The following is a 22,671-nucleotide window of genomic DNA, read 5'->3' as shown; positions in this document are numbered from 1 at the left end:
TCCCCTTTGTAAGGGGATTAAGTAAAGTTAGGTTTTTTTTAGTTTTTTTTTTTTTTTTTTTTTCAGGGCAAATGGGGTTAAGTGGCTTGCCCAAGGCCACACAGCTAGGTAATTATTAAGTGTCTGAGACCAGATTTGAAGCCAGGTACTCTTGACTCCAAGGCTGGTGCTTTATCCACTACGTCACCTAGCTGTCCCTAAAGTTAGTTTCTTTAGAACTTTCTTTGCTTATCCTTTTTCTAATTTGGTAGAGGAAAATATGATTGGGAGGAAATGATTGTATATTTGCTCTTTCTATATCTTCAAAGTAATACCAATTTATAAAACCTTTTCAAAATTAAGTGGTTAAATGACATTGGAGTCCTGTTCACCAGTTTCTTAATAAATGGAAGCAACAGAATTATTGGGGGTTTGAATTAATTACAGAAAAAAGAGATACCTATCAACCACTCATGATACCCAGGGGAAGAATGGAAGAAGGTAGTTTAGTGACTTGGTTTTTTTAGAGAATTATCAGATCACATATTTTGGAATATCTAGGTACCTTTATGTCAAATTGATTGAAATGCTATTGTTGTTATTTGGTCATATCCAATTTGAGATTTTTTTGGTGATATTAGAGTGGTTGCCACTTCCTTCCTCAGCTCATTTTATAGATGAGGAAACTGAGGCAGACAGGGTTAAATGACTCACCCAGAGTACAGTAGCTAGTAAGTGTCTGAGGTCAGATTTTAACACAGGAAGATGAATTTCCTGATTTTAGCTTTGGTATTTTATTCATTATCTCACCTAGTTATTTCTGCTGATGAAATAACTTGGAATCTTCTGGTATGATAAATTGGTAAGTTTTTTTGAAGGTAAGAATTCTTTTTGGATATTTGTTTACCTGCTTAAGAACCTAGCACAATACTGTATACTTGGTAGGCAATAACAAATAATGCATGATCTGAAAAAAAAGAGAGTTAGATTAAGAGCAAGTAAGTTTCATAGACTTTGCTTCAACCCCTTTCCTTGACTTAAAAATAAATTGAAACTGTAAAAAAGTAAATGACTTGCCCAGCATCATACAACTAGTGTCAGATGTGGTATGGTACTTTTCTTTCTGATTCAAAGTCTAGCAATCTTTTCATTCTGATGCTTCAAAGACCAAAAAAGAAGTTAAAATTCAGGATTCTTCTGTCACATATAGTATCTTTTACTAATATATATGCTAATTTGAGTACCAATAGTTGAGGGGATATGAAATGATAAAGATTTATCTGTTCTTTTTAAAAAACTCTCAGGGTCTTTATTGAAAGAAGCTTCTTCAAGACTTTCTTCTGTCTTGAGCATTAGATTCATCTGTACATTAAATATCTCCTAAATGTTTTCTTTTGTGTCCTTTGAAACTTCTTGTATTTATTAGACTGGATGATATTTATTCTGATAAATAAATATTCAGTATTTAAACTAAAACCTTTTCTGGAGATTAACTGATCTTTGGGAAAAAACCTGATGATCTCAGAGAGCTCATATAGAAAAATTATGTATGAAAATATGTATGTATATACATATACATAAATTTATGCATATATATATTGTGTGTGTTTAGATATATAAAAACCTCAGTGATTGAGTTGTATTTGTATTATCCATTTCCTGAGAGTTAATTTCCTATTTATTAGTCTTTAGATGTTAGTTTCATTAATATTCATGTATTAGCTAGTAAAATACTTCTCTGTTAACACAGAATTCTTATTACCCCTAGCTTGTCATTTGTCATATTTTTAAAGAACTAAAGGGGAAAGAATTCAATAGAAAAATTAAATTCAAGAAATAACAACTGAAAGACTAATATAGGCAGAACATTATATTGGGAGAATGGGCAATGGATCCCTAAGGATGAGGAAAAATAAACCAATAGATTTATTTTAGTGCAGAAGAAGTTAGACATACAAAAATAATTTGAATTCCATTAAACTGTGAAAGTATATGAAAAGAGAATTATTTCCCATCCATGTACTTTTTTGAACTTCATGGTGTCTAGAAACTCATCTTTATGAAAGATAAGCAGTTCAGAAATTCAGACACATTCTCAGATAATTTTTCACCTTGGCTGCATGCCTCTGAATTGGGTAAATTACCCCACTTCCTCTTCAGCTTCTTTTTATATGTTGTCTTCTACATTAAATTGTGAACTCCTTGAGATAAAGGTCTGTCTTAGGCTTTTCTTTGTAACACCAGTAACTAACAGAATGTTTGACCCATAGGAGGTGCTTAATAAATGATTAAGGGGGCAGCTAGGATAGGCAGTGGATAGAGATCTAGTCTTGTAGTCAGGAGGATCTTAGCTCAAATCCAACTCCAAACACTTGACACTTAGCTGTGAGACCTTGGGAAAGTCACTTAACCCTGGATTGCCTCATATCCAGGGCCATCCCCAGTTGTCCTGAGAAAATGACAACACAGCATTCCTTCAGCTAAATCCAATTCATTTGTTTATCATGACATCACCTCCCTGATGAAAGGGCCTTCTTTCAGAATGAAAGACAACATCATCATCAGCATCATTAAATAAATGGTTATTGTTGCTTCAAAAAAATTATAGCATATGCATCAACCTGGACAATTTTTCCACTTCATATAAAGTAAGTGATAAGATCCTATCTTATCCTTACCAGGTAAGAACATATTTTAATCAATCAGAGACTTAATGAAAAACAGGAAAATTATTGAAAGCTATTAGTGGAATTATAGAGATATTGAAAGGAAGTCTGTTCTGAATGGTTGAAGAACTTGTTCATGCCCTGAGGGCTTATATAAACTAAGGAAATGGTTCATATCCCAAAAGGTTAGAATGAGTGGAGAGTCAAGAAAAAGTAGATCTGGCAAGGTCTTAAGAAGGAGTCAATTGAATAGGAGAAGGACATCAGTTCTTCCCCAGTCTCCACCAGTTAGAGGATCTTATGAATTCTGGAGGTTTGGAAGATTTGAATTTTTCATCGACATTCTTTCAAGAATCCCTGTGACAGGAGCAGCTGGCAGCACTATCTGCGTTGGAAGTCAAGGATATAGGCATGTCAAGTTTTATTGTGCTTTACAATTATTGTTCGTAGGTGTTTTTACAGATTAAAGTTCATGGCAATACTGCACTAAGCAAGTTCATTGGCATATTTTTTTTCAATGTCACATGCTCACATCATTTCTTTGTGTTGAATTTTGGTAATTATCACAATATTTTAAATATTTTAATTATTACCTCTATTATGTTGATCTATTATCGATGAACCTTTATGTATGATTGTATTTTTTTTTCAGGATCCATGAACAGCACCCACATAAGAAGGTGAACATAATCAATAAATGAGTGTGTGTGTGTGTGTGTGTGTGTGTGTGTGTGTGTGTGTTCTGACTGCTTCCCTGATCAGCCATTCCTCCATCTCTCTCCCTCTCCTCAGGACTTCTTATTTGCGGAGACACAACACTATTGAAAATATTACATAAACATTTTTGATAAAGCAGTGGCCCTGTTTGATAGTGTTAACTCCAATTTTGAAGGAAGTTTGCTGTGGGCAAAGTGCTATTAAACATCACATGCTACAGAAAAAATCTTTTATGAAAGGAAGTCAATCAATGTAACAAACATCATTGTTTTCTTATTTTTAAGAAATTGTTGCAACTGCCCATACTTTTGTCAACCACTACTCTGATCAGTCAGCCACCAACATTAAGGCAAGACCTTCACCAATACAAAGAGTATAAATCACTGAAAGCTCAGATGATGGTTAGCATTTTTTAAATAATTAACTATTTTACTTAACATATCTACATTTTTTAGACATAGTGCTATTACACACAATTGACTAAACTATCATGTAAACATAGCATTTATGCATTTTGGGAAACCAAAAATATCATGTGACTTACTTAACTGCAATATTTGTTTTATTGTGGTGCTGTGAAACTACACCTGAAATATCTCTGAGATATACCTGTAAGACTGGATGTAATGAGAAAAGGCAGATTTGAGGCTACATAAAAGAAACCAACTGAGAAGCGAATACATTCTGTGTACCCTTTGTCACACTTGTGATCTGTAAGTGTGAGTCCACTATATCTGAACATCAGTGTGGGAGATTGTTTCCCCAGTTTGGGGAGATGCTTCTTACCAACTAAACCACCATAATAAATAATTATGTCTAAATGCTAAGTCTCATTAACTAATTATATAAGTGATAATCATTGAGGGGATCATATCAGTTGATATTCTTGAAAAATAGCAACAACTATAGCTAGATGGTTGGGAGAAGCCCTTGACTAGTACTAAACCTTTAGGCATCTTAAACACCTCAAAAAGTTTATCTTCTAAGGGTACACTTTCTCTTCTTCCTGATTTTCTTATCCCTTATTGGCTTCCATTATCATTATAATTCTATTAACACTATTTTATTCAAAGTTACTAATGATGTCTTAATTGCCAAATGCAATCTTAATTTCCTTTTTCCAACCTTCATTGTCCTTTATTTCTCTGCAACTTTGACAATGTTGATAATTCTCTCCTACTTCTCTCAAGTTTTTTTGGAACACTTCTCCAAGTTTTCCTCCTACTTATCTAACCACTACTCCTCTATTGCCTTTGCTGAATCTTACTCCAGATTATACCCTTTAAATTTAGATGTCCCTGAGATTTCTGGCCTAGGTCCTCTTCTCTTTTCCTTCTCATACTTTACTTAATAGCTCATCAGCTCCCATGAATTTATTTATCATTTATATGCTAATGATTCTTAAATCTATTTTTCCTGATCTAATTTCCCTGTTGGTATCCAATCTTGCATTTTCAACTGCTTTTCAAACATCTCAAGAGAATTTCTTCTAAACCCTCTCCCCTTTCCTTATTGTAGAGGGAAATATCATCTTTCAAATCTCCCAGGGTCAGAATCTAGGAATCATCCTCAATTTTGCATCATTTCTCACTACCTCCATATATAAGCTATTGCCATAGTCTGTAGATTTCACTTTTACAACAACTCTCAAATATACCCTCTTTCCTCCTATGGTATGGCCACCACTCTAGTACAAGCCGTTATCATCTAATGTCTTGATTATTGCAAAAGTCTGTTTATGTGTCTGCCTGCTGCCTGCCTCAGTTATCTCCCACTCTAATCCACTCTCCATTCAGCCATTGAAAGTGATGGTCTGATCATATACTCTCCTATAAATAAACTGAAATGGCTTCCTATTTTTTCCAGTAGCAAATGCAGAATGCCATGGCATTCAAAGACCTTTATAACCTTGCCACTCCCCATCTTTCCAGTCTTTTTGCACCTTAGTCTCCAAAATTGATTCTGATCTAATCACTCTAGTTTACTGGCTATTATAGGAAGACACTCCATCTTTTGACTTTCAGATTTTTTCTGACTGTCCCCTATACCTGGGATGCTCTCCTTCCTCAACTCCATCTTCTTACCTCCCCTGACTTTCTTTAAGTCCCAATTCCAATCTCACCTTTAGAGAAAGACTTTCTTAATTCCAGTGCATTTTCTCTTTTAATCATTTCATATTTATTACTGCATTTAGCTTGCTTTGTATATATTCATTTGCATGTTGTCTCATCCATTAGATTGTAAGTGACTTGAAGGCAGCTTTTCCCCTTTTTTTGTACTGCCTCCCCTAGTGCTTAATACTTTGCCTGGCACATAGTAGGATTTTTTTATTTTTTTAGGCTTTTGCAAGGCAAATAGGGTTAAGTGGCTTGCCCAAGGCCACACAGCTAGGTAATTATTAAGTGTCTGAGGCCGGATTTGAACTCAGGTACTCCTGACTCCAGGGCTATCCACTATGCCACCTAGCCGCCCCACATAGTAGGTTTTTAATAAATATTCATTGATTCATTTATCTGACCAGCAATATCAGTAAGGAGTATAGGGAGTATATATTCTCAGAGGTGTGGAATTCCAAGAAAAGAGAATGTCAGCAAGTTGGTACATACATATTTCTTGCAGGTTCAGCATTATGTAAGGCACTATGAAGAGACAAAGGAATTATAAGTTGTTTTTGTGCTTACAAGGACCCTACAATCTAACTGGTAAGGTAAATTCAATGGTATGGTACAGGGAAAAAGTAATACAAAGTTTTACTCAATCAATGGACAGACTATAGGTTGCACATCTCAAATAGTTTAGTAGTTAGGAGTGATCAATAAAAGTCAGGAGTAGCAGAAGTTATTATGGAAGAGGTGGGATTTGAATTGCATCTTCAAGGGTGAGTAGACTTTGGATAGATAGAAAGAAAGCAATGTTCATGAAAGAGGAACAAGAATAAAGGACTGAAGGAGAAATTGAGTATGACATTTCTGAAGGATAGTGCGAAGACTGCTATTACTTGAATGGCAGATACATGTACATTGAATTATCATTGACAGTTATTTACTAGGTAAGGTAGTTCAAATCAAGAGAATCCTTGAAAGCAAAGTATTTATATTTAAACTCAGGAGGAAATTGAAGCTATTGAAGGTTTTTGAGCAGTGTAGAACAATGATGATTTATACATTAAAGAAAGATAAAACTAGTATAATTATTAGAGAAATATTAGAATTAAGAGAATCATTAATGAACCAAATAGGAACTTCAGTCCTAACAGATGAAAACAGAAAGTTTTTTGCCTTAATATGAGGGTGAAAAAGCTTTATAATTTAAGAATTACTGCCTAGTTTCTCATAATGGATGGTTATATGGGGGTTAGTAGTGTCAAGGGATAAGGTAGAGTGGATAGGAAATAGAATGTAGATATAAGAAAGTAGAAAAAGTAACTTTTCAAGAAAACAAATATTCTTTACTGTAATGTCTTAGGATCAAAGACAAAGCAGTAGCAACAGAATGTGACATTAGTGGCATTTAAATATTAAGTGTGATTTCAATAATTTATGTTTCATAGAGGCCTATAAAATAGTAATAATTGCTAATAAGATCTTGCAGATGGTAAGAGAAACTTAGATAAGTCTAGATAAAGTTAAAAGTAATGGAGCAGACAATGAAGAGCCTTATGAGATGAGAATTTAAATTTTCATATTCCCTTTTGTGGAAATAACTTTGTTCCATGTTTTTTGAGTAATTTAATATTATGAAAAATTTTGTCTATATAATATCATTGGATCTTTAGAATAATCCAAGGTTAGTTACAATATTGTTATTCTCATTTTATTTATGAGAATTCTGAAGTTCAGAGAGGTTAATCAACTTAGCCCAAGGCAGACAGAAATGACTGTGCTAGATTTTGAATCTAGTTGAAATTTAAGTACTTTTCTTATTATACCATATGAAAGATCACCTTTTTTGAGATATTAGTACCTTACAGGATTATTCTTCTCAGTTATTTCGCAGCAAAAATCACATGATATCCCAGTCTCTGGGCAAAAAGCCCTGGATATCATAGCATTTTATGAATTAATTTACCTTTATATTGGAATTATTTTTAAGTGTTTGAACAAAAGATAGACCCAGAAAATATATGGTCAATGAACTTCAGATATCTTATCCAAGATCATGAAATTACGTATAGTCCTCTTAAGCCTTTCTATAGAAATTTTATAACTATATTTGTTGTTATTAGCAACTATAATGACTAAGTTGTTTGAAACACCCACCATTAGTAAAACTGTTTCCCAGGATTAAGGTTTGAGAGACCTACATCCTACATCATTAAATGGTTTTCAATTACAATCTAAAAATAATACCACTGAATAAATATATAATAAAATGTTCCATTGGTTTATCATGGTGGTCACTGACTTGTCCAAATGAACTTGCAGTGGAAATAATTCTTATGTAGCTTTGCATGGGTAAAGTAGATGAATGAGTGACCAAAGCCAGTGGGTGATCCATTTTGTCTATGTTAATTAATGATTTATTCAGTGTAAGAATAGTTTAGTCTTACAGTCATCATACCACCGTCTGCAAATTTTACTATGGGAGACTGCAACCAACCAGTAGTGTGCAATTTCATAGGCTCCTTATGATTATAGTACTCAAGCATGAAGAAATGTTAAGGTCGAACATCATTTAACAGATAAAGTAACTGAGATAAATACAAGTAATAGGTCACATTTTTAGAGTTGAAGGAGATATTAGAGATCATCTAGTTAAATTCTCTAATTTTATAATTGAGGAAAATGAAGTCGAGAACAATTAAATAACTTGTCCAAATACCCATAGGTATTAGGAAAGAGAGGCAGGATCTAAAGACATCTGACTCCAAATCCAGAGCTCTTCCCAGTGCATAACTCTTCTTTAATTTATCTAATCTCTTAAAATGATCATCAAGTAGCCATGTTATTGACTTTCTGGAAAGTTTTGAATATTGATTCCTATGACTGATAGTAGAGATCTTTGTTTTCTAATAAGATGATAAATAGAATGCTTTCTTTAACAGATATGTTATACAGTTTTTTTGCAGGATTCTCATATTTTTGTTTATGCAATTGACAAATTCAACAGAATTTTGGAAACATCTAATTAATTAATTAACTGATTCTACAAATCAGATGTACCATTGAATATGAGTATTAAGTCATTTAGGATCACTGAAGCTACTGAACACTGTCTAAATGCAATTCTGGTAATTCTTCAGTTTTCTCATTCAGATCTAGGGTCTGTATATTGTCCATCTGAAGTACTTGTCATTTAAACAGACACATCATATTTATATGCATGTATCTGTATATATACATATATATATTATCTATTAATTTGATGTACAGATATATTTATATTTAACCATATATATGTATATTTGCACATACATATATAAATACATGTATTGTATATTTATGGAAATGTGTGAATGTTTGTGTGTAAAGTATATGTGTATCTGTGTACACACACATATACATATGTGCTTATGTATAGTTGTATAGGAGAAAGTACTATAATATTGTCATCTTGTCAATAAATATTCTTTATCCACTTTGTATCTTTAGCTATGTCTATCTTTTCCAATGGACAAAATTTTTCTTTAAAGGTTCCATTTTTATCCCTGAACCTTGATATTCAAATATCTCTAGAATATATAGAAATGTTTACATACATATATGTATATGAACATATACATTATTATGAGAAACTTTAAACAATTTTCATTCATGAAAGACACATCATTTAAAAATTTCATATGTTTGGTGAATATGGCTCCTTGTGATACTATCCTATTAATATTGTTTATTCTAAGTAGAATATTCAAAATCATTATCTGTTTATTCTTATTTGACATAGATTTGTATGCTTTCAGTGTATGTAGTACCTTGCTTCTACAGGGTCTTTGGGAATACATTGTATTCTGTGAAGTTGTAAACTTTTTGAAAATAGGCAAATAGTAGACATAGTGAAACCTTTTTTAAAAAATCATATTGCCTCTCAGGCTCATTACTTATGAATATCTGCTTCTAGAAAAGACTCTCATATTTTCATCAAAGAAATGAGATAGAGTGTTTTGTAACTGTAAAGCATTATGGAAGTTTAAGTCATTGTCATTGTTATGCATAGAAAATACAGATGATGAAGTAGGCATATGGATGAGTAGTTTTATTATCTCATCAAGCACTACTCTTTTTCTTTCATAAATGAAGCCCTAATGAGCTATTTTACTTCTACATTCTTCCCTTCTTTAAGAATTCAAATTATTTCTAGAAAATTTTGACATTGTTTCATTTCCATCATGGATTTCTTCAATCTATACTATGTCTCTTCCAACAGCCCTTCCTTGCTTCATATTTTTGTATATAGCATATTGAGTAAACTAGTAGAACATAAATAGAGCACCCTCACCATCATTGCTGCTGAGTAGTATCTCTAGTAGCAAGTTTTTCCCATTAGTTTTGGGAAACATTTGTTTTTTCTGAATCCTGAATCTTGAAAAAAATCATTTTAAAATTTGGGGGAAAATATTTAGATTCTTCAGTGAGAATAAAAGCCTATCAACCAAAATAGAGATATTACTGGTTTCAAGGTATTCATTTATATCAATGTGAATGTAAGATCAAGAAATGTTGATCTGGGACTTTGTGCTCCTGGGAATTTTTCCTACACAACATTAAATGGAGCTTCTATACAGTCATTAAAACTACAGATCCCACCAAAAAAAAGAAAAGATCAAAACAAGTTTTCAACTGTGGACATTCTAGAGGATCTTCAGTGAAGATTTGTCTCTTCTGGGACAAAGGGAAATTAAAGCCCAGTCAGGCAAGAGATCAAAAAAGCCAGTGGGAGGCTTCTAGTCATAGTGCAGCCCAGGTTCCCAGCAGCTAGATGGCAGTCTGGGTTTGTAGCTCAGGTCCCAGCAACTAGATAGTAAGTCATCAGGAAGAGAGCCAACCCCAAACAACATCTGAACTTTGGAAATACTGGGGAATAAGAGAGGGTTGATTTAGGAACAAACCACTGCATAGACCAAGACTGGACATAAAGGAGGAAACAAACCTCTGCATAGGAAGGATTTGGGCTACACAGGCAACATCTTGGCCAGTGATAAGCCCGGGATCATATCCTAACAACACCACAAAAATCTTGGACCTATACTTCTTGTATCCCAGGAGCAGAGGTCAAACTATCAAAATGAGCAAAAGTGCTAAGAGTACTAACCACAGAAAGTTACTATGTAGGTAGAGATGATAAAAATGTTACCTCAGAGGAAGAAAGCAATGAAAAATTATCTACATAGGAAGTCTCAAAAGAATTTATGAATTGGACTCAAACCCAAAACCTCATAGAAGAACTTAAAAAAGAATTTAAAAGCCATTAAAGATAGGTAAAAGAAAAAATGGGAAATAAAAGAAATGAGAGTCATACAGGAAAATTGTGAAAAATTGACCAAAGAAACCAATTTCTTTAAAAGTAAAAAATAACCAATGAGAAAAGAACATAACTGATTTAAAACTCAAATCGAAAGAGAATGCAACTCAGCAAAATAAAATGAACCAATTGAAAAGGAATCACAAAAGCTATATGAAGAAAACAATACTCTAAAAATTAGAAATGGATATAGACAGAAACCAATGAATCTATGAGAAAAGATTCCAACAAATAATGTCTGAAAAAATTGAAGAAAATATAAAGTACCTTTTAGGAAAAACAAATGACATGAAAAATAGATCCAGGAGAGATAATTTATGAATTATTGGTCTAGCAGAAAGCCTAGATCAAAAAAGTCTGGAAAATATCTTTCAGGAAATAATCATGAAAAACTGTCCAAAACTGTTCAAAACAGCCATTGAAAGAATACATAGAGCTCCTCCAGGATAAAAACTACAAGGACTATTGTAGCCAAATCCCAGAATTCTCAAACAAAGGAGAAAATACTGCAAACAGCCAAAATTAAGCAATTTAAATACAAAGGAAGCACAATCTGAATTACCCAGGGCTAATCAACTTCAACACTGAAGGTGACCCTGGAGTACAGCATTTCAGAGGACAAAGGACCTTGGATTACAACAAAGAATTTAACACTGCAAATTTTGGCATATTCTGTTAGGGGAAAAGATGCATGTTCAATGAAAGGAGGTCTTCTAAAATTTTCTGATTAAAAAGATTAAAAAAAGAGAGAATTTGATCTTTAAATACAAGACTCAAAAGATGCATAAAAAGTTAAATGGAAAGGGGAAAAGAATGTTAGTCCAGAACATTAAATTGAATACAACCTTATAAAGGAAGATGACTCTTGTAACTCTTAAGAACTGTATTTCTCTTAGAATAGTTAAAAGTTGAATATAGTTGAAAAGATTGTATTTGGAGGATATGGATATGGTTGATTCTTATCCTTCTATCAAAGAAGATCCAAATTATATCACTGCATTTGAGGCAAAATACAGTATGTCTGACTATGGTTGATCAGACCAATATGAGCTCAGAATGCTTTACTACAAGTTATGCACAGAAAGTTCAGGTGAAAAGCTAAGATGTTTACTCTAAACTTATGTGTCCTATAGTTCCTTTGACATACTGTCTTACTCAGAGTAACATCCTATGCTGGATGGTCCTTTGCCAGGGTCACCCATACCTTAAAATCAATTGCAAAGTTTTTAAGAGAGACCTTCAGAATAGCCAAGTTCTTAGAGTACTTAGAGTCTCTTTATGTAATTAAATCAGAAATGACTTGACTTTGTTAGATACTTAGCGGTTTGTAATACCATGCAGAACCTATTTAGAAGGTTTGGACATAAAGAGATTAGGGAATGAGTTTATCTTAATCCAAACTTTGATTAAGGATGGTTTAAATATCTTGGTGGGGAGCTAAAATGAAGGAGTATGGGAGAGAGTGTACCTTAATCTTTGGTTGGGAAGGGTTCTAGGGTTATGGATGGAGTAGAGATGGAGGGAGAAAATATACTTAGAGGGACTGAACATGAGAACATCATGAAAAGATTTTGTTTAGCTTAACTCTTTAGCAACAATGGGAGGGAAATGCTTGGATGAAATGATTTGACTTTACATGATGCTTTGACTCATGAAGATTGTGTGTGCATGAAGGGTACATGAAAAGGGGCTAAGGTATAAAATGATTATAATGTGATTCATAACTCTTGAGAAATGTATTTCTAATAAGACAGAAGGGAGGAGGGTACTTAGTGACTATGAGGTAATACTGCTTATCAATCAATCAGGCAATCAATCAATCTTTGGTTGAATATACTTTGATTTATAGTACTTTTATCAGGTATGATAAAAGGATTAAAATGTGACAAAGGGGATGTAAGTATGAGACAAGGTTAAACAATAAAAACATAAAGTAGAAGGCTAGTCATTAGTGGATAAAAAGTGAAGAGGCACAAAGATCTATTTATAGTAGAGGGAAAGAAAGGAGAGTGTGAACACTGAATAAATCCTGTTCAATATATTTGGTCCAGAGAGGGAATAACATATATTCCCAGTTGATTAAAGGGAAGGTGAAGGAATAAGTGAAAGTAAACTGTAAGTTAATTTGTTTTAAAGGAGCAAAATAGTATGGAGTAAAAAGAGGAAAAGAAAGAAAAGTACTAACATGGAAAGATAATATAGAGATAAATAAAAAAATAATAATCTTATCTATAAATGTGATCTAATGGAAACAGATAGCAGAATGGATTACAAAACAGGATCCTACAATATGTGGTTTACAAGAAATACATTTGAAGCAGAGAGATATAAATAGGGTAAAAATTAAAGGACTGGAGCAAAATATATTATGCTTCCATGGAAGTAAAAAAAAAAGTAGGCATAAAAACCTTTCAATCAAATGTAGAAAGGCAGAGATAATAAATACATACTTTTCAGATCATGATGAAATAAACATTACAAGTAGTAAAGGACCATAGGAAGATTAAGAATTAATTGGAAATTAAGTAACAATTTTAAAACATATTTGGATCAAAAAACAAATCATAGGGGTGGCTAGGTGGCTCAGTGGATAGAGCACCAGCCCTAGAGTACCTGAGTTCAAATCCGGCCTCAGACACTTAATAATTACCTAGCTGTGTGGCCTTGAGCAAGCAAGCCATTTACCCCCATTGCCTTGCAAAAAACCCTAATAAAAACCAAAAACGTAACCCCCCAAAAAAAACCCAAATCATAGAAATATTAAATCATTTCATTCACAGAAATGATAATAATGATACATCAAATCAAAATTTATAGGCTGCAGCCAAAGCAAATTTTAGGAGAAATTTTATATCTCTAAATGCTTATATGAATAAAACAGAGAAAGAGAAGATAAATGGATTGGGGTATGCAACTAAAAAAACTAGAAAAAGAACAAAGTAATATAACCAATTAAAAACCAAATTAGAAATTCTGAAAATCAAAGTAAGTATTATTACAATTCAAAGCAAGAAAATCATTGATCTAATAATTAAAAGTAAGAGTTGGTTTTATTAAAAAAGCAATAAAAATAGATAACTCTCTAGTAAAAATGATTTTAAAAAGAAAGAAGAAAATCAAATTGCCAGTATCAAAAATGAAAGAGTAAACTCACCACCAATGAAGAAAATATTAGAGATATTTCAGAGGTATTTTGACCAAGTGTGTGTCAATAAATTTGAAAACTTGAGTGAAATGGATGAATATTTGCAAAAGTACCAACTGCCCAGATTAAGAGAAAAGTAAATAAGATACTTAACCCTATTTCAGAACAAAGAAATTGAAGAAACCATCAATAAACTCCCTAAGAAAAAGTCTCCAACTTTGGATAGATTTTCAGTAAATTCTACCAAACATCTAAGGAACAATTACTTCTAATTTTCCATAAATTATTTTAAAATAATGAGAGAAATTCTGTCAAATTCCTTTTATAACACCGATATAGTACTGGTACCTAAACCAGGAAGAAACAAAACAGACAAATAATATTATAGATTAATCTCCCTAATGAACATTGATACAAAAATCATTGATGCAAAAATCAAATTTTAGGAAAGAGATCACAGTAAGTTGTCATGATCACATAAGATTTATACCAGGTAAACAAGGATGGTTCAAGATTAGGAAAACACTCAACATAATTGAACTTATCAGTAATAAAATCAACAGAAAAAAATAATGATTATCTCAATAGATGTCGAAAAACCTTTGAGAAAATACAGCATCCATTCCAATTAAAACCACTAGAGAGAATCGTAATAAATATAGTTTTCCTTAAATTAATAAGCAGCATCTACCCAAAACCATCAACAAATATTTTATGTAAAACGAATAAACAAAGAGCATTTACAATAAGATCAGGAATGAAATATGTCCATTATCACCATTACTTTTTGATATAGTATTAGAAATGTTAGTGTTATCAATAAGAGAAGAGAAAGAAATTGAAGGAATAAAATTGGCAATGGGGAAGGAAAACTTTCACTCTTTGCAGATGATATAATGGTTTACTTAAAAGAACCTGAAAAAAATCATCTAAAAATTTACTTGAATCAATTAACAAATTCAGCAAAAATCTTAAATAAAATTTTACAAGTGAGACTACAGCAAGTTATTACCAGGATAATACACCAATATCAGACAGGTAGGGATAGTTTAACATTAGGAAAACACTCAACATAATTAGATATATTAATAGTAAAACCAATAGAAATCATATGATTATCTCAATAGATACTGAAAAAGCCTTTTAATAGATGTAACATCCATTCCTATTAAAAAAAACACTAGAAAGTTGGAATAAATGGAGCTTTCCTTAAAATAATAAATAGTATCTATCTAAAACCATTAACAAATATTATATTTAATGGAAATAAACTCAGAACATTTCCAATAAATTTAGGGATGAAACAAGGATGCCGATTATCACCATTACTATTCAGTATAGTAATAGAATTGCTAACTTTAACAGTAAGAGCATAAAAAGAAATTAAAGGAATCAGATTGGCAAAGAGGAAGCAAAGTTTTCACTCTTTTCAGATAATATGATGGTATATTTAGAGAACACAAGAAAATCATCCAAAAAACTCATTGAAATAATTAACAAATTCAACAAAGTAACAGGATTTAAAATAACCCCACATAAATCATCAATATTTCTAGAACAAAAATCAAAAAATCAAAAAAAGAAATTCCATTTAAACTAACTGCAGACAACATAAAATATTTGGGAATCTACCTCCCAAGACAAGCCTCAAAACTGTATGAACACAAATACAAAGTAATTTTCACACAACATCAGATCTAAACAATTGGAAAAAATGTCAATTGCTTATGGTTTGGTCAAGCTAATATAATAAAAATGATAATTGCACCCAAATTACTTATTTAGTGACATAAGAATCAAACTACCAAATAACTATTTTACTGTACTAGAAAAAATAGAAAAAAAATTCATCTGGATCAAATTTAAAGAATATCAAGGGGACTGATGAAAAAAATGTAAAGGTAGGTGGCCTTTGCTCTACCAGATCTAAGAGTATACTCTAAAGTAGCAGTTATCAAAACTGCCTGGTACTAGTTAAGAAATAGAGTAATGAGCCAGTGTATGTATGGTTTTTTATTTCTTTGAATAGGTTTAAAAGAAACATTTTATTTTATTTTTAGAAAGATTTTATTTATTTTGAGTTTTTTTTGAGTTTTACAGCTTTGCCCCTATTCTTACTTCCCCCCTCCCACAGAAGATGTCTTTACATTGTTTACATGGTATACATTGATCTAAGTTGAATGTGATGAGAGAGAAATCATATCCTTAAAGAAGAAAAATGAAGTATAAGAAATAGCAAAATTACATAATGAGATAACTGTTTCCCCCCAAAATTGAAGGTTATAGTTTTTGGTCTTTGTTCAAACTCTACATTTCTTTCTCTGGATACAGATGGCATTTTCTTTTGCAGATAACCCAAATTGTCTCTGATTGTTGCACTGATGGAATGAGCAAATCCATAATGGTTGATCATCACCCCCATGTTGCTGTTAGGGTGTACAATATTTTTTTGGTTCTGCTTATCTCACTCAGCAACAGTTCATGCAAATCCTTCCAGGCTTCCCTAAATTCCTATCCCTCCTGGTTTCTAATAGAACAATAGGTTTCCATCGCATACATATACCAGCCATTCCACAATTGAAGGACATCCAATTAATTTCCAATTCTTTGCCACCACAAACAGGGATGCTATGAATATTTTTGTACAGATGATGTTCTTACCCTTTTTCATAATCTTTTCAGAGTATAGACCTAGTAGTTGTATTGCTGGATCAAAGAGCATGCACATTTTTGTTGCCCTTTGGGCATAAAAAGAAACAGTTTACTAAGGTAATCTATTGTTTGAGAAATCCAAAAATATTAGTTTCTGGGATAAGGATTCATTATTTGACAAGAATTGTCAGGGAAAACTAGAAAATAGTATATTGAAAACTAGGCATAGACTCACATCTCTCACCCTATACCAAAATAAGGTCAAAATGAGTATAAGATTTAGACATAAAGGACAATACCATAGACCTATTAATATATCAAGAAATATTCTCTCTGTCAGGTCTATGGAAAAGGGAGAAATTTATGATCAAATAAGAAACTGAGTACATTATAATTTGCAAAATAGTTCATTTTGACTAAAATTTTTTTTGCACTGATAACCAATGTTGCCAAGATTATAAGTAAAACAGAAAGCAGGGAAACAATTTTCACCATTAGAGATTCTGATAAAAGTCTCATTTTTAAAATATATAGAGAATTTCATCAAATTCATAAGGTTATAATTCATTCCCCAATTGATAAATGATCAAAGGATATGAACAGCCATTTTTCAAAAGAAAAAATTAAAACTATATGTAATCAATGATATGAAAAATTGCTCCAAATCATTACTGATTAGAGAAATTAGAGAATAGAAATTAGAGAAACAACTATGAGGTACTACCTCACACTTATCAAATTGACTAAGATGACAAAAAGGGAAAACTATTAATGCTGGAGAGTCTGTGTAAGGATTAGGGCATTAATATACTGTTGGTGGAGTTGTGAATTAATCCAATCATTCTGGAAAACAATATGGAACTATGCTCAAAGAGCAATCATATCCTTTGACCCAGCAATACCAATACCAGGCCCATATTCAGAAAAAAAATCACAAAAAATGAGGAAAGTCCCACATGTTTCAAAATATTCATAACATTTTAATTGGAGAATGAATGAAGAAGTTATGGTATTTGAACATTAAGGAGTACTATTTATATTTAAGAAACTATGAATGATTAAATTCTATAGAAGCATGGAATAAATTACAGAAACTGATGGTGAGCAAAGGGAACAGAACCAAGCAAACATTGTACACATTAAAAACAGCATTGTGCGTTTATCAACCTTAATGGAGGCAACTCCACTCAGCAGTTCAGAGAGCTTGGACAGACCTGGGAGAACTGTTATGGATGACGTTATCCACATTCTGAGGAAAAACACAAAATAAATTAAAAAAATAAAACTACAGAACCCGAATTATCACTTTATTCACTTTTTAAAATTTTCTCTTATGTTTTTCCTTCATATCTCATGGTTTTCTTTCATTTCCCTTAATCCTAATTCCATATACAGAAAATGGCTAATCTGTAAGCATACTAAGTACAAATATATATGAATATTGTTCTCTAGACTGTTAGCTACTGAGGGTGGAAGGAATGTTGGGTGGAAGAAAATTATATAACTTATAAATATGCATATGCATGTGGATAAATGTTGAGAAACTGTTATAACATATAACTAGAATAATAAAATAAAATGTTAATTGGGAAAAATGTTGACCTTTAGAGTCAAAGGTTAAAGATGATATTTCTGGGAATTAGATAGATGCATGTAGAAGAGAAGCCTTCACTTTTTAAACTTACTTATAATTGTTCCTATATTTTAAGTGTGTAATCAAATCCTTGTATGTTTTTAATAGTGTTTCATTCTTGAAAATAAAGGAAATATTAATAAATTCATACACATAGTAAATTTTATACAAATCTACTGAATGACTTTCCAAATAGTACAAGTTTTAGAGCACAATAGTTTCAAATAATATATTTTACACATGATTTACTGTAGTGTTGCTAACTGTTAGATTTTAATATTACATTGCATAGTATCCAATAATACTACTAGGCACTTGCCAACCTTTGTATATATTACCAAACATATTGATTCATATATATTGAAATATTTATATAAGTGTAATAATGATTGAAGAAAATGAGGAATGTTGGGAGCATTTTAAGGAAAAAAATGAAGTCTATTATTCACCTCACTGCCAGATATGCTTTAAATGATTGCCATAATATATTGGTTCAGGATAACAATAATCTATGTATTTTCTATTTCATTAGTTTTTCCATGGAACATTTCAGAAACTTCTAGTGTGTAACCTTATAACAAAAATATCACATTATTATTATAAGTACCTGCTATTTAAATGCTAATAAAATTATTATGAAAAAATATGTTAAACTAGACTTCCCATTTATTTATATATTTATTTCCAAATTCAAAAATATTAGGATGCACTTGGATTTTAGAATCACAAATGCATGTCACTAATTAAATGGTGCCAAATTTTTATTTTTTTGTTCTTCCTTTAGTTTCATCTTCAAGTGTTGTTTTATAATGGGTTTAAGTCAGTTGTGCATGAAAATCTTTTTCTCCTTGACTGTTTCCTGTTATCCTGTGAGGTACTATCCATTAATAATCTTCTAACTTTCTATTTCATAATATTTTGCAAATGAATAGGTACTATAAACCAATACAGTTTTGTTCTAGCCTATTTAATCTCTATAATTGTCAAAAAAAATTGAATATTTACTGTTTGAAATAATTCCTGGGTTATATTGGCCTAATTGTTGTGATTATCCTTGGTTATCTAAATTTTTTTGAGAAGTTTAATTGATAAAATCTGACCATCCATAATTATTGTTCAGGAATATATTAAGTCTCAGGTTGGAAAGGGGTATGTTTAAAATAGAAGAACATATGGAAATGTTTTGCACCACTTCATATGTTTATTGCCATCTCATGTTTCTTGCCTTCTTAATTAATTGGAGACGGGGTGGGAAAGAAATTGTAACTGAAAAATGAAATGCATGAAAATAAAATCGAGGTTCAAAGGGTTTTTTATATTGGGGGATTATTGGTTTTTATAAAGCAAACAATTAAAAAAACCCAGAAGACCAAAATGCATACTACCAAAACTCAGGAATCCCTTTTCTGGATTTTTACATGCTCATAGGTAAGAAATTAAAGCAATTTTTAAACCTAAGAGAGGATCTATTACATATATACATATATATATATATATATATGTATATAAATATATATATACATATATATATATACATATATATATATATACATATATATATATATATATATAAAACCAGAATAAAATCAAAATGAAGAGCTAAGAACACCATTTATTAAAAGAAAAAAGTCTTTTATTGGAGTAAGACCTGAGTAGGAATCTGTGAACCATAAAAATAATGAATGTTGAGCCCATTTTGAACATAATCTCAAGCAGCAAGATGCCACTGCTTTTCCAGATTCCCTAATGGGGGACCTGTTAATTCCTTGCCAAAACTAGGAGTGAATTTCTTCCTTTTAATCTCTCCTAATGCCTTACTCTATTATTGTCAATGCTCTTTCACCGTGCACTGTTTCTTCAAATCCTCATTTTCCAACTGAACCAGTCAGAGAAGCCTGAGTTGTGGTGAAGAAGTCCAAGACTAGAAATAAACTTAGCAAAAAGAGGGGGAAGGAAAAGGGAAAAGGGGTACCTCATTGTATGTTCTGCTCAAACTCTTCCTTAGCAACTTCTTTGTCTTCTGATTTGTTGGACTGGAAGGAATAAGAATGAGGAGCATGTGAGGTCCTTAGAACATTGCTCCAGGAGTCGGGTAGAGGAGGGTAGGAGTCAGGGTGCTTAAAAGGGGAACCCCCCTCCCCCCACCATAGGATGCCTTCGCTTCTGAAGTTCCTGTACATCATTGTATGGTAAGTTCTTGCCCTACCCCAATTACTTTCTTTCCTTGAATTAGGCAAATGGAGAAGGAGAAAACTTTGTTCTAGGTTCCTGACCAAATGAAATAAAGAGATGGGGTCGGTTTGGGGGGATGTAGGCCACAGAGCATGTTCCTTTTATCTACAGCTTGGACAATACCGGGGGTGATCCTATAGATGAAGGAAATCTCTACTCAAGGAATATAAGCAGGATATTGGACAAATTGTTAGATGGCTATGACAACAGGCTTCGACCGGGATTTGGAGGTAAGAGAGGTTGAAACTCCATCATTCTTTGTTTTCAAACAGAAATCTCTTCTCATTTTTTCCATTTTTGTCCTTCTATAACATTTGAGTTCCCTATGTGCAAGGGAAGCTTGATTGTGTTCTGTTCAAATTTTTGTTTATTCAGTCCCATTTCACACAGCCTAGGCAAAGTAATTGGGTAAAGCCAGGAGTCAGGCTCACCTTGAGTCTTTTATTCTGGTCTGGTATAAATGAATTTTTACAAATGAATGAACAATGATTCCTAGGAAAGAAAAGACTGAGACAGTGTTGGGCATATGAAATTCAGATTTTCTTGTGTAATCCTAAACAAATTTCCTAAACTTTATTCAGATGGGTATGGTATAAGTAAAAAGCAAGCAACAAACAAACAAAAAAGGTCTCATTCTTCTCCACCTTCATATTAGGTGCTGTCACTGAAGTGAAAACAGATATTTATGTGACAAGTTTTGGTCCTGTTTCTGATGTGGAGATGGTAAGTGTATTTGGAGTTCTTATTCCTCTGGGGTAACCCATGCAAAAGGATTTGTTTTTCAGAAACTAAGAGTGAATCCCAGGAATCTTAGGTAATTGCTTGTATTTTGACTTAACTTTGGCCCTAGGTTCATAGTGCAGGATTAATTTATATCCAATGCACTTAGGTGATTGGTGGATATTTACTGAATTGAATTGAATTGAAATATTTCCCATCATTATTGATTTTAATCTCCTAGACAATCTCATTAAGGGGTCTAGCTTGCACAGTTTATTTATGCCATTTCCTCAAGACTTTAATCTTTTCTCCTTGGGTCAGGCATTAGGGTCTATTAAAGGAAAAATATCAAACAAAAAATAATGAAAATATCATTTCTTAGAGAAAAGTAGGAATTATCAGATTGGGTGAAGGATACTAAGGAGTTAATACATAGCAGTGAAATTGAGGAAGTTGTTAACACTTGTGGCAGAGCTACTTTTTGAAATCCATCACAGATTTAGCATAATGGCCCTGGGAACCATTCAGGAAGGCATGATACAGTGAGCCATACTCTTTACAAATAGACCAGTAGGTAATGGAGGGACATATTTATAGTAAATGGAACTAAATGTTAAGCCAGCCCTCCAGAAGTAAGCACATCATGTTGTTCTTTGCATGTCCATAAGAAACATTTTATTCATACATTAAAACAGCATCAAATACCACCCAAAATCATCCTCAAATTGTCCCAGCATTTCTAGGTTTTTTTTAGTGGAAGTTTCATTGCTCTCTTCTTTCTGCTTTTAGCATGAATAATTGGAGATAGAGGAAGGACAAGAATCTGAGATGTGAGAAATTTCCACTTTGAGATTGACTATCACAGGAATATGGAAAGTTTGCGTTTTCCAGTGTCTTCATAGTTTTTAAATAATATGAAAATTCTACACATATTTGTTGAACTTTACTAATGGTGGTAATTGCTGTGAATTTCTATAGTGCTATTTCTAAAGACCTGACTGGCTGAGGGTTGATGGAAGGTGGGGTGGGTAGAAGGGAAGCCTAGAACTTTTCATTGGGATTGTATTATTGATTCTTAAAGCACTATTACCCAGAGATTGATTGCCTAGATTCAGATAATTTTTATCATATTTTTATCTAACCCAAACAAAGAAATGCTAGTGATAAAGTCAGAGATAAAGACAGGGAAATCAGGTCCAAATATTGTCCCCTAAATCCAACTTTATAAAGAAATAAATCCTTACTAGAAAAAAAGAAACATTATTTCTCCCAGTAAAAATGTTCTGTTATATTCACTTATGTATTTTAAAAATACCTAACATTGTTTTTGAAGACGGTTTTTAAAAAGAGCTATTAATTAGTTATAAATAATTTTAACTATACATTTAGGAGATATCATTTCTTGGTATTGTAATATTGGACATAAAATGAGGATAGGAAACTTGACAAGCAAAGTTTATCTACCCCCA

General features: G+C 32.3%; 1 protein-coding gene across 1 annotated transcript in view; it reads left to right on the top strand.

Moving 5' to 3' along the window:
- Window positions 1-20,627: 20,627 nt before the first annotated feature.
- Window positions 20,628-22,671, top strand: part of GABRA6 (gamma-aminobutyric acid type A receptor subunit alpha6) — a 32,293-nt gene continuing 30,249 nt past the window's right edge. Inside the window, exons 1-2 of the mRNA XM_074230031.1 lie at window positions 20,628-20,712; window positions 21,138-21,205. Coding sequence (XP_074086132.1) covers window positions 21,203-21,205 — 3 coding nt within the window. The 5' untranslated portion in view covers window positions 20,628-20,712; window positions 21,138-21,202. The remainder of the gene's footprint in view (window positions 20,713-21,137; window positions 21,206-22,671) is intronic.

Source organism: Macrotis lagotis, chromosome 1 (genome assembly GCF_037893015.1).
Source record: "Macrotis lagotis isolate mMagLag1 chromosome 1, bilby.v1.9.chrom.fasta, whole genome shotgun sequence".
Lineage (NCBI taxonomy): Eukaryota > Metazoa > Chordata > Mammalia > Peramelemorphia > Peramelidae > Macrotis > Macrotis lagotis.
This window is presented reverse-complemented; position numbering and strand designations above follow the sequence as displayed.